Below are 12,843 nucleotides of genomic sequence, written 5' to 3'. Positions count from 1 at the left end.
ACCTCGAACCTCAAGTGATCCTCCCTGGCTGAGTAGCTGAAACTACAGGTGCACGCCGTCACACCTGGCTAGTTCGCCTTTTTTATTTTTTATTTTTTAATTTTCTGTAGAGACAGGGTCTCAATATGTTGCCCAGGCTGGTCTTGAACTCCCGGCCTCAAGTGATCCTCCCACCTTGGCCTCCCAAAGCACTGGGCAGAATGTTTTAAATTAGCGGCAGGATGCTAAGGTGCCTCTAACTTCATCTAGAATTTTCCACGATAGCTCCTGAACTTAGCTCCTAGGATGGGAGATGATGGGAGGCTGTAACACAGGCTAAGGGTTTGAGGGCTCCTGGTTTTAAGAGGTGAAGCTTTTCTCAGTCATCACTATGGACCTCATTTGCTTCTTCAGCAGTTTTTCCCTTTTGAGCCTGGAATGCTCTCCAGGTGAGCAATTGAATCTTCAAGTCCTCAATCGGGTTTCTTGGCAGCCAGTCAGATGAGGGCTTTTTTGGATTTATTTTGCGTAGCAGTTACATCTCTAGTAGTTTCTGGTAAGTAATTATCAACCTAAATCCTATATAATCCTACGCTGAGTCAATGAAAATTAATGAAACTGCTCAGTAATTTTAGAACCTGTCTGTATTGACAGTCTGCGTGGAGACTACGCCAACTTGCAGTGCTAATGCAAGAGCATTTGGCCTGTGCTTGTTAGGAAGCTGCCCAGAATTGCATATGGTTATTTTAGCAGACAATTACCACATGCTTGTGGTTTCTTAGCTCAAATAGAAGAATACCTTTCTTTTTTTTTTTTTTTTTTTTTTTTTTGAGACGGAGTCTCACTGTGTCTCCCAGGCTGGAGTACAGTGGCGTGATCTCGGCTCACTGCAAGCTCCGCCTCCCGGGTTCACGCCATTCTCCCGCCTCAGCCTCCCAAGTAGCTGGGACTACAGGCGCCCGCCACCGTGCCCGGCTAATTTTTTGTATTTTTAGTAGAGACGGGGTTTCACCGTGTTAGCCAGGATGGTCTCGATCTCCTGACCTCGTGATCCGCCCGCCTCGGCCTCCCAAAGTGCTGGGATTACAGGCTTGAGCCACCGCGCCCGGCCAAGAATACCTTTCAAAAATCAGAATAATCTGCAATTCTGAGGGAACACACATTTATAGGCTCAACACTGAAGAGCAAAAACTTTCACTTTACCTGACGGGTTTCCCAGTTTACATTCCACTGTTTGATATTTGTGAATCTCCACGTTGTCACTGGAATACCGGTGGCTGCATCAATTTTAATCAACCTGTTATATGAAACTCCCAGAATGTCATCTTTTTTGCTTCCTTTAAATCTGAAAAGAATCATAATATTAGTTAAGAGAAGCAACTGCTTCCTATAATACAATGTTCATTCACATATAACTTCTTAAAAATACTACCAGTGTTTCTAAATCATTTCAGAGGAATGGAAAATGAAGAATTAACTTTCTGCAGGGGGGCATTTTTATTGGGACATAGAGAACATGAAAAAAGAATGAAGGCTATCCTGCAGATGGTCTTTAAGTAAAACTGACATCAGAGAAAAATAAAATAAGACGGAATCAAATACATTCATTCAAAATGATTACTGGTTACTGACTCTGTGTAGGGCACTCTTCTAGGCATGGGAGATATCGTAGTGAACTAAATGGATGGAAAATTTCTGACTGTGGGAGGGAGAAGATCATAAGTAGGAGGTACATATGCCAGATAAGATGAAGGAAAATAAAGTTGGAAGGGCTACAGGGAATACTGGCAATGAGGTGGCTACAGTTTAAAACAGCAAGGTCCGTGAAAAGGTGACATTTGATCAAAAAATGGATATGCATGAGAATGTGAGACACGTGGATATCTGGGGAAAGAGTATTCCAGGCAGAGGGCACAGCCACTTAAAAAAAATTTTTTTTTTTTAATGTGCTTAAGGACCGGCCAGGAGGCCCATGTGGCTGACACAGTGAAAGAGGGGAGAGAAATGTGAGTTCAAGAGCAAAGGTCTTGTAAGCCACTGTAAGGATCTGGCTTTTACTCTGAGTGAGATAAGAAATCCTTCGGATTTCGTGTGTGTGTGTGTGTGTGTGTGTGTTTTAGAGATAGGGTCTTGTTATGTTGCCCAGGGTAGTCTTGAACTCCTGAATTCAGGCAGTCCTCCTGCCTTTGCCTCCCAAAGTGCTGGGATTACAGGCATGAGCCACCACACCTGTCCCAGATGGTTTTGAGCAGAGACTTCACAAAATCTGATTTAAGATTTTAAAAGGATCCCTGTGGCTGCTAACTTGAAAACTTAGGGGGACCAGGGTCGAGGCAGGAAGACCAAGAATGCTTTAAGAACTGAGGCCTGGCTGGGTGCGGTGGTTCACACCTGAGATCCCAGCACTCTGGGAGGCCGAGGCAAGAGGATTACTTGAGGCCGAGAGATTGAGAGCAGCCTGGGTAACACAGTGAGATCCCATCTCCTAAAAGAAAGTTAGCTAGGTGTGGTGGCTCACAAGTCACAGCTACTTGGGAGGCTGACGTGAGAGGATCACGTGCACCCAGGAGTTTGAGGTTATAGTGAGCCATGATTGAGAGAATGGAAGAAAGGAATTGGAGGTAGTGAGTAAGTACAATACATTCAAGAAGTTTTACTGTAAAGTAGGGCAGTGAATGGGGACGGCAGCTGGAGGGGGATGTAAGAAGGGGATATTGATGTGAAAATTGATGTTGCAGGAGACAGAAAAGCATAATTAAAAAAAAAATCCTAGCTGAATATGTCACTTTTCACACCATTCTTATCTTCTGCATGTCACCCTTGATTAAAATTTACTCCACTTTTTTCCTTCATTTCACCACCTTAATGCTTAATATCAGAAGTTAACCCACTTCTTACTCCACGTGCTTCTCTCTAACCTATGGGAATTCCCTGGGCTGCTCTCCATTATCCAGGGAGCGGTGAAGCAAAGACCTAGGTCTCTCGGGTGTCAGCAGATCCTGATTCTGCCAGCCATCTTATACATAGCAGGGCTGCTCCAGCCTTTGACTCTGGCCTTGGAAAAAGCAGATCTTTGCCATACCCGGGGCTGCTGCCTCAAAGCCTCACCTCCATAAACAGGTGTTAGAGATAGAGGGAGGCGCAGAGGGGAAATAGCTGGTAAAGGAGGAGTTGTCACCAGAAACTTGTTCAGGCCCACACCACGCTTCACCACGTATCAGGCACTTTGCTTGCAGGCTGCACTGGATTCTCTCAACACAGTAGGTTCGGAATGCCCATCGAACACATGGAGAAGCTGCGGCTTGGGGAGGGCAACAAAAATGCCCAGGCCACAGAACTAGCAAAGGCAGAGGTGCGACTGAAAGCTGGGCCTGGTCAGTTCAAGTATTTTTGTGGTTTTCACTATGCGGGCTTGACTTCAGGGCTACAGGTAGGGGTGTGTGTGTGTGTGTGTTTGTGTGTGTCTGCACATGGACATGTATGCACACACATAGTGGGGATCCAGTACAACTCTGCCCTTCCTCACTCCTTTGTTGGAGTAAGTAAAGCAGAAGGAGTTGCTTGTTGGGGACTGATGTTAAATGAGATATTTCAGTGAATAGGAAAGTCCATTTTTTTTTGTTGTTTTGTTTTTGTTTTAGAGACAGTCTCACTGTGTCACCTAGGCTGGAGTACAGTGGCACGATCTCAGCTTACTGCAACCTCCACCTCCCAGGTTCAAGTCATTCTAGTGCCTCAGCCTCCTGAGTAGCTGGGACTACAGCTGCACACCACCACGCCCAGCTAATTTGTTTGTGTTTTTAGTAGAGATGGGGTTTCGCCATGTTGCCCCGGGTGGTCTTGAACTCTTGAGCTCAGGCAATCTGCTCACTTTGGCCTCCCAAAGTGCTAGGATTACAGGCGTGAGCTGCCGCGCCCGGCTGGAAATTCTGAATAGACTCCCGTTAGAAGTAATGGAGAAATGGAGTCTTTGGAAAGGGCCAAGAAAACAAAAACTGTCAACACTTAAAAATACAAACCAATTTTCCCACCCGCAAATTATAAGACGAGAAAGTGACAGTATTTGCTGTACTGCAGGATTGGGTGTAGATTTTGCTTAAGCATCAGTCTTCTTTACTGAACTGAAAAATGTAATCTGATTTACAAGCATGCTGGTGGATATGTTTTGGGAAACCATCCATTGTATACAGTGGGGCAGAGCCGTAGTGCTGGGCAGGGATAACGAATGAGGACACAGGGCTTTATGCCAAGGTGTGCCCTGGACTAGGGGGTGAACTTGGACAAGTCACTTAAGCTGTCTTTCTAGGGGCAATAGATGGGCCTTGTATGCATCCTTCAGATCCAGAAATCTTCAGAGACCAGGGGGAACAGGGTTGCTACCTGATAAAGCTGGGTAGAAATAAGACAGAGCTTGCTGGGGCCTCTCTAAAAACCTAAAAATTCTGCAAAGCCACACTACGAGACACAGTATGAGACACAAAAATGAGAAAGCTGACACGAAAGAAAGTCAGAGCCAGGTGTGGTGGCTCATGCCTGTAAACTCAGCGCTTTGGGAGGCTGAGGTGGGAGGACTGATTGAGATCAGGAGTTCGAGACCAGCCTGGGCGGCAAAGTGAGACACCCCCAACCCTGATCTCTTGGGGGAAAAAAAAAGAAAAGTTACAGATTTTATAAAACCAATATGTGATGTTTACCGTCTGGTTTTGGAAATGTAGTTATCCTAAAAGAACCTCCTTTTAAAATTTCCTTTCCCACATCTAGCTGAGTTTCAGGGGTGTTGGCACTTAGAAGGTATGGAAAATGTTTATGAGCAGCCCAAAGTATCAGGGCTATTTGTAAAAGGGCAATATTCTCAAATAAAAAGCGTTCTGTATTCTACACTAAATGAGAAAACTGGGGCTCCCCAAAAGCCACTTAAAATTGAATGGAAAGTGTGAGAAACAAGTGAACATTGTAATCACCTGACAAGGTAGTAGGTGAGGCCGAACTCAGGCAGTGACTGCCACGCCTGGATGAACCGCAACTTGGCTTCGACCAGGGGCATCTGGGCCACGTTCTGGTGTGCCTCCAGGATCCGGGCAGCCAGCTGAACAGAAACAGACATCAACCTCTCCTCACAGGCACCGACTGCTCTGTAATCACCCTGTTAGCTCCGGATACCCCGTAAGAACAATACACTAAGGCCCGACTGCGGCTCTACAAAGACAATCCATTCTCATCCATTCGTTGTCTCTCTTTTTTTACAAGATACAACAATCACTGGGAGAAGCAGGAAAAGGATCACCCGACACATAAACTTCTAAAGTTGGTGCAGTTGGAGAGCTCTGGGGTCCCTCTTTCTGAGGTCCATGGAGTGGCCACAGACAATGGTTCTACATGAATCAGCTCATCTGTGCAACTTTTAACCCACTCCTATAGAAGCATAATTTTAATTATTAATTTGTGAGAACTAAAGCATTAAGTTCAATCTGGGAATACCTGCATGTTTAGTCAGCAGTACAGTCACCTCTAACAAAATTAACAATAATTTCATAACATCATCTAATATTCTGGACGTACTCAAATGTCACCATCAACTGATTTTTTCATGATGATACTCTTAATCAGATGGAATTACTCTTTTTTTTTTTTTTTTTTGGAGACAGAGTCTTGCTTTGTCACCCTGGCTAGAGTGCAGTGGTGCAATCCCAGCTCACTGCAGCCTCCACCTCCTGGGCTAGAGCAATTCTCCTGCCTTAGCCTCCCAAGTAGCTGGGAATACAGGTGTGCACCACCACATCTCACTAATTTTGTATGTTCAGGATAGAGATTTTACCATGTTGGCCAGGCTGGTCTCAAACTCCTGACTTCAAGTGATCCGCCCAACTTGGCCTCCCAAGTGCTGGGATTACAGGCGTGAGCCACCATGCCCAGCCGGAAATCCTCCTTTTATTTTTGTTGGCATAAAGAATTTACTGCAAAAATTGCCCTAACACGATGAACAGTACCTGTTTAGATTTGTGTTTTTTTGCACATCGTGGTGACACAAAACATTCTGGGTTCATATCCATGTTTTCGAGACTGGAAGCCACCTGAGATGCAGAGTTCCTGTTTTTCATCCTCAGAAAGGAAAGGATGTTGAGGACCTCTGGCTGGTAGGAGCTGTCTGCCATGGTTTTGCCCTTCGATGCCAACATGCAGGCAGCCATCCATTGGGCGTATTGATTCTCCTGCAGCAAACAGCAGAAGGTTGAGAAGCACGCTCAAGTGCAAAGCCCCCTGCTGCACACAGAGGCGGACTTGGGCTTTCTTCCCCGTTACATTGCAAAACCATCACCTTCCAAGCAAGAAGTGAAGTGGCACACGTTTTGAGTGACTGCTCATCACCTAATGTAACACCTGACAGTAGCTTTTGAGTCCTGCCTTGAGTTTCTAGATGCTGGGAGGCTAGAGGATAGGAATGTCAACTCTGATAAATTGCATGCAGGGAATTTTGCACTTAAAGATGATCCAAGGGCCGGGTGTGGTGGTTCATGCCTGTAATCCTAGAACTTTGGGAGGTTGAGGTAGGTGGATCACTTGAGGTCAGGAGTTTGAGACCAGCCTGGCCAACATGGTGAAACCCTGTGTCTAGTAAAAATACAAAAATTAGCTGTGCGTAGTGACAGATGCTTGTAATCCCAGCTACTCAGGAGGCTGAAGCAGGAGAATCCCTTGAACTCAGGGGATGGAGGTTGCAGTTAGCAGAGATTGCACCAATGCACTCAAGCCTGGGCGACAGAACAATAGTTTGTCTTCAAAAAAAAAAAAAAAAAAAAATGCTGGGCGTGGTGGCTTACACTTGTAATTCCAGCACTTTGGGAGGCCAAGGCAGGTGGATCACGACGTCAGGAGATCAAGACCATCCTGGTTAACATGGTGAAACCCCGTCACTACTAAAAAATACAAAAAATTAGCCAGGCGTGGTGGTGGGCACTTGTAGTCCCAGCTACTCGAGAGGCTGAGGCAGGAGAATCGCTTGAACCCAGGAGGTGGAGGTTGCAGTGAGCCGAGATCGCACCACTGCACTCCAGCCTGGTTTCAGAGCGAGACTCCATCTCAAAAAAAAAAAAAGAAAAAAAAAAAAAGATCCAAGGACACAAAGAAGTGCCATGGGGCACAGATAGGTGGTGAAACTGTAAACTATCAGAGAACTTTCCTTGATATGTATTTCCATTTTCATATCACATCTGATCTCTATGACAAAAGAAAATGATGAAAAAAATTAGCTGATTTCCTATATTATTTGTACCCTTGTCTGTCCTTGGTAAAGACTCTAACTCTAAGGTTAGAGTCTAAGGTTAGAATCATGGCCATTATGGGATCTTAACAAGTCAGTGGTGGCTTCTATTGTTGTTTAATGTCTGTGTTTTCTTTCTGACTTCAGGGAGTAAACAGGAGTGGTCCTCAGAAGTGCAGGGGATGCAGTTAAAGACGGGCGTTCTTCAGTGCGACAGTGGGTGAGGAACATTGAATTACTGGCCTCAATCTTTACTGCCGCTGATATGGTTTGGTTCTGTGTCCCCATCCAAATCTCATGTTGAATTGTAATTCCCAGTTTTGGGGAGGGACCTGGTGGGAAGTGATTGGATCATGGGGGCGGATTTACCTCTTGCTGTTCTCGTGATATTGAATGAGTTCTCATGAGATCTGATGGTTTCAAAGTGTGTGGCACTTCCCCCTTCACTCTCTCCCTCTCCTGTCACAATGTGAAGATGTGCTTGCTTCCCCTTCACCTTCTAAGATTGTAAGTTTCCTGAGGCATCCCCAGCCATGCCTCCTGTATAGCCTGTGGAACTAGGACTCAATTAAACCTCTTTTCTCCCCCAGTCTCAGTTAGTTCTTTATGGCAATGTGAGAATGGACTAATACACACCTGCACTGCCATACACAACCTTCGCTATATAATTTTACAGTTCCTCCCACCAGGGACAGTGCAATTCCCATCCCTTGACTGCCGGCTAGTCATGTCCTCTGCTTTGGTTAATGGAATGTGGGTGGAAGTGACAGTGTGCCAACTTCACGCCTAAGCTTTAGGAGGTGCATGTGTTGCCATGTGCCCTCTCACACATCTGCCCTCATCAAGAGGAGATCTTCCCCAGGCAACCTGGGACCCAGAATAAATAAAATCAGCTCAACCAGAGGCACAGTCCTGCCAAACCTGTGTCTCCAAACCCATATGACGAGCTGACACCACCCTGGATCATCCAATCCCCAGCCTACCTTTCAGCACATCTTTCAGAAAACAATGTTTATTGTTTTTATTTTTTGGAGGGGGACAGAGTCTCGCTCTGTCACCCAGGCTGGAGTGTAGTGGTGCCATCTTGGCTCACTGCAAACTCTGCATCCTGGGTTCAAGTGATTCTCCTGCCTCAGCCTCCCAAGCAGCTGGGACTACAGATGCGTGCTGCCATACCCAGCTACCACTGCAACTTCTGCCTCCCAGGTTCAAGCAATTCTCCTGCCTCAGCCTCCCAAGTAGCTGGGATTACAGGCATCTGCCACCATGCCCGGCTAATTTTTGTATTTTTAGTAGAGATGGGGTTTCACCATGTTGGCCAGGCTGGTCTCGAACTCCTGACCACAGGTGATCTGCCCGCCTTGGCCTCTTAAAGTGCTGAGATTACAGGCATGAGCCACTGCATGGCGAATGTTTACTGTTGAATGTCATTGTGATTTTGTTACATTGTGATTGTTTGTTATAAAGCAATAGCTGACTGACACAATAGTGCTCTAAATTTGTGAAAACATTTTTAGGTTTTGCTCTTAGGCTTAGTAGAGGTGAAGTGACTTAACATTCTTGGGGTTTTACTCACATGGTCACATCTCAAATACATTTCATTCATACCATCGGCAACAGGGATTAGTAACTTGATTCCAAATTTTCTCCCTGCTACATTTACATCGGGCACAACTTCGCAGCCTGAAGGACAAAGATCAGGGAAAAAACTGAGTTCTGAGGCATCTGTTAGATAAACATCAGGTGTGTATCTGAAATAAAGACTTTGAATATAAACCCCTCAGATTTGGTTCGGTTTTGAAAAATGGAGGAGCAAGCTGATAACATTAATTAATGGATAACTAGATAAATCTTATGAACAATTAACAGATAAAGAAAAATGCTTTTCTTTTATAGTTTTCTTAAATCAAAAAGTCAATTTAGTTCATTTTCAGGTTAATGTTGGCTCTCCAAACTCATAGAAAAAATTATGTATATGAACTTTAAATCAAAGCAGAAGGAATTCTCTGATTGCCATAATAATGAGAGTTGAGTGTACCGGTTAATTAAATATTTCAATTAATAGATGGTCATCAGGACGCTCAAAGTGACCTTCAGAAATTAGAATAGGCATTAAAGTGACACTGAATTAAATATAACTGTTCTGGAATACAGAAAGTTTTTCAGGATCTTACAGCACCTCATGTGCTACACTCTTGGAGATGAATCACCACCACATCATAAACTCTGGACACACCGGGAAAGATGGAACAGCAAAATGCAAATAACCATGTTTACTAGACTGCATTCAAGGCCTATGCTCTGAAGAGCAGCTGCAGCCAGGCTGTCATTTGGAAAACAGTGACATGGTTATGGTGGTTCCTCTAGAAGTAAACAATGCCTCATTGTGTAGGAATCCTGCCTTTAATCTGCTCCTTTTTTTTTTTTTTTTTTGAGATGGAGTCTCACTCTATCACCCAGGCTGGAGTGCAGTGGCACAATCTCGGCTCACTGCAACCTCCGCCTCCCAGGTTCAAGTGATCCTCCTGCCTCAGCCTCCCAAGTAGCTGGGACTACAGGCATGCGCCACTATGCCTGGCTAATTTTTGTATTTTTAGTAGAGATCAGGTTTCACCATGTTGGCCAGGCTGGTCTTGAACTCCTGACCTCTGATGATCCGCCCGCCTCGGCCTCCCAAAGTGCTGGGATTACAGGTTTGAGCCACGGCGTCTGCCCTGACTTACGATGAGCCACAGCAAGATATAGGGTACTCTTACCTCTAAGATTTAGTTTTTCTACTGGTTCTCCTTGTTCAAGTTCCTTATTTTTAAAGTAGGCTATGGATGTGTCTTTAAAGACAAACCAGTATTGTTTGAAAGCTTTTAGTAGTAACTTCTTGGGCCTGCAAATTAAAGGATAGTAAACGTTTAAACCACCATCCAGAAATGTAGGACACATTGCAAATTTCAAGCAGATCAGATGCTCTGGAGGTCCTGTCAAACAAAACACACTTTGTTTTTCCAAAAATAATTTTCAAGTTGCTAATTTCTGATTACTAGAAATGAAATGCTGATATGAGATGTAGGTTTTAACACCAAGGCTCCACCTGGGGCCACACCTGGCTCTGCTACTGTCTACACGTGTGCCCTGGGAAAGATCCTGCACTTACCTGGGCTGCATGCACTGCCTCTGTGTGATGGGGACAGCTGTAGTCTGGGAACCCAGGGCTTTTGTGAGGACAGAATGAGGTCATTTACATGAAGAGCTTATCACAGCGCCTGACGCAACTGAAGTGCTAAACTGTGATGGTGTATGTGAGAAACTGACATGAATCTGGTGACATTTGGAATCTCGGGGCATACTTTTTGCATTTGAAAAAGCTGTCGATATGGACAGCCCAAGCTTCAAGTTATCATACATACAAGTCAGATACAAACATGAGCAGCATTTTCTGTAGTTTCCTCTTGACTCTTAAGAGAAACTATGAGAGAATTCTCAGTGAGCCACGGAAATCAGCAATATATACAGCTAGTCAATATAGACTCTACTGTTATTAAAAACTATTTTGGGGGAAGGTATCCAACAGTGGTATTGGTATCTGTTGGGGCCAGAAAACTTTATACAGTGGACTAGACAATGTTGGTGGTGCCAGTGGCAGGCTTAAAGGTTGGGTCATTCAAAATAGGCAATGTGAGAATGAATTAGGGGCAGGACAGGGGTTGGAGATAGGCAGAGAAAAGAAATTATTAGTATGCGGTTCCGTGGAAGAAATCCAGCCTTGGGGGCAGATCAGGGTATCTCATGCCAGAGGGGTGGGTTTCTGCATCAAGAATGAGAGAAGAGAGGAACCTTGGTGTTCCTCTTGGAGAAGAGAGGAACCATTCATATGTCATTTGGGGCAATTTTTTTTAACATGTTAGTACTAGTCTTTCCTTAGCTAAACATATGTTATCCTTAACACAAAGATATGAAAGAAGGTGCACATTAAAAAAAAACAAAAAGTATATGCCGGGTGCAGTGTCATCACCTCAGCACTTTGGGAAGCTGAAGTGAGAGAATTGCCTGAGGTCAGGAGTTCAGGACCAGCCTGGGCAACACAGCAAGATCACATGTCTACAAAAAAAGAAAAATTAGCCAGGCGTGGTGGTGTGTCTATAGTCCCAGCTTCGTGGGAGGATTGCTTAAGCCTGGGAGGTTGAGGCTGCAGTGAGCTATGATCACACTGGATGACAGAATGAGGATTTGTTTCTAAAAAAATAAATAAATAAAATTTAAAAACCCAACAAAATCCCCTCAGTGTATTACAGAAGAATATTACATACAAGTTATAAAATAATTTTGAAAAACATTTTATGAAGTTAACATTTCCAGGATTAAGAAAAAACACTGTATTAAAATAGCATTTATTTGCTGGGTGTGGTGGCTCATGCCTGTAATCCCAGCACTTTGGGAGGCTGAGGCAGGTGGATCACTTGAGCTCAGGAGTTTGAGACCAGTCTGGCCAACATGATGAAACCCTGGCTCTACTAAAAATACAAAAATTAGCCAGCTGTGGTGGCGTGAGCCTGTAGTCCCAGCTACCTGGGAGGCTGAGGCATGAGGATCACTTGAATCCAGGAGGCGGAGGCTGCAGTGAGCCGAGATTGCACCACTGCACTCCAGCCTGGGTGACAGAGCAAGACTCCATCTCAAAAAAAAAAACCCAAAAAACAAATAACAACAACAACAACAACAAACTAGTATTTATCATGTTGTGGGCTGTAGTTAAGACAGCTCTTTTTTTTTTTTTTTTTTTTTTGAGATGGGGTCTTGCTCTGTCACCCAGGCTGGAGTGCAGTGGTACGATCTTGGCTCACTGCAGCCTCCTTCTCCTGGGTTCAAGTGATCCTCATGCCTCAGTCTCCTGGGTAGCTGGGACTACAGGTGTATACCACCATGGCCGGCTAATTTTTGTATTTTTAGTAGAGCCGGGGTTTCATGATATTGGCCAGACTGATCTTGAACTCCTGAGCTCAAGTGATCCACCTGCCTCGGCCTCCCAAAGTGCTGGGATTACAGGGGTGAGCCTCCATGCCCAAGCAGTTCTAAGGAACATATTTAGAAGGTTGTTTAATACTCAGATTCTCCAAAATGAATAGTATTTTCAGAATAATAAAGACACAACCTTTAACCAAAAGATATAGGTAATAAGGTCTTGGTTTAATTTTGGGCAGCTACATATTTCTCTTTAGGCTTAAGAATGAGGCCCTACTTCTCCGTTTTAACTGGGCCTGAAGAGTATCAAGCGATCTCAAGTTCCTCTTCCTGTATCCTGCCTGGAAGTTTGGTTCATCTTTCAGGATGCTCCTGACACATTAACAAAGCTAATCATTGCTGCTGTTCTATGCATCAAAGCCTGGGCAGGGTAGGGGAAGGGGGAGTGGAGGAGATGCTGAGTGGTGAATGATGTGCTTAAGAATGAGCGAGACAGGCTCTCATTAGAAATTTTCTTTTTGTTTTTTTTTTTCAGACAGGGCTTCGCTCTGTTTCCCAGACTAGATGGAGTGCTGTGGTGCAATCTTGGCTCATTGCAACCTCCACTTCCCAGGCTCAAGTGATTCTCCTGCCTCAGCCTCCCCAGTAGCTGG

The 12,843-nt window shown here is 44.6% G+C and overlaps 1 protein-coding gene across 4 annotated transcripts in view; it reads right to left on the bottom strand.

Annotated features, from left to right (window-relative positions):
* FERMT1 (fermitin family member 1) overlaps positions 1–12,843 on the bottom strand; it is a 52,457-nt gene that overhangs the window by 3,634 nt on the left and 35,980 nt on the right. For all 4 annotated transcript variants that reach the window (XM_031656563.1, XM_031656566.1, XM_031656567.1 and 1 more), the window contains 5 exons: positions 9,994–10,118; positions 8,814–8,920; positions 5,967–6,188; positions 4,941–5,065; positions 1,183–1,324 (listed from right to left, as the gene is read on the bottom strand). In XM_031656563.1, the coding sequence (XP_031512423.1) occupies positions 1,183–1,324; positions 4,941–5,065; positions 5,967–6,188; positions 8,814–8,920; positions 9,994–10,118 (721 nt within the window). The remainder of the gene's footprint in view (positions 1–1,182; positions 1,325–4,940; positions 5,066–5,966; positions 6,189–8,813; positions 8,921–9,993; positions 10,119–12,843) is intronic.

This window comes from Papio anubis, chromosome 16 (assembly GCF_008728515.1).
Source record: "Papio anubis isolate 15944 chromosome 16, Panubis1.0, whole genome shotgun sequence".
Taxonomy (NCBI): Eukaryota; Metazoa; Chordata; class Mammalia; order Primates; family Cercopithecidae; genus Papio; species Papio anubis.
This window is presented reverse-complemented; position numbering and strand designations above follow the sequence as displayed.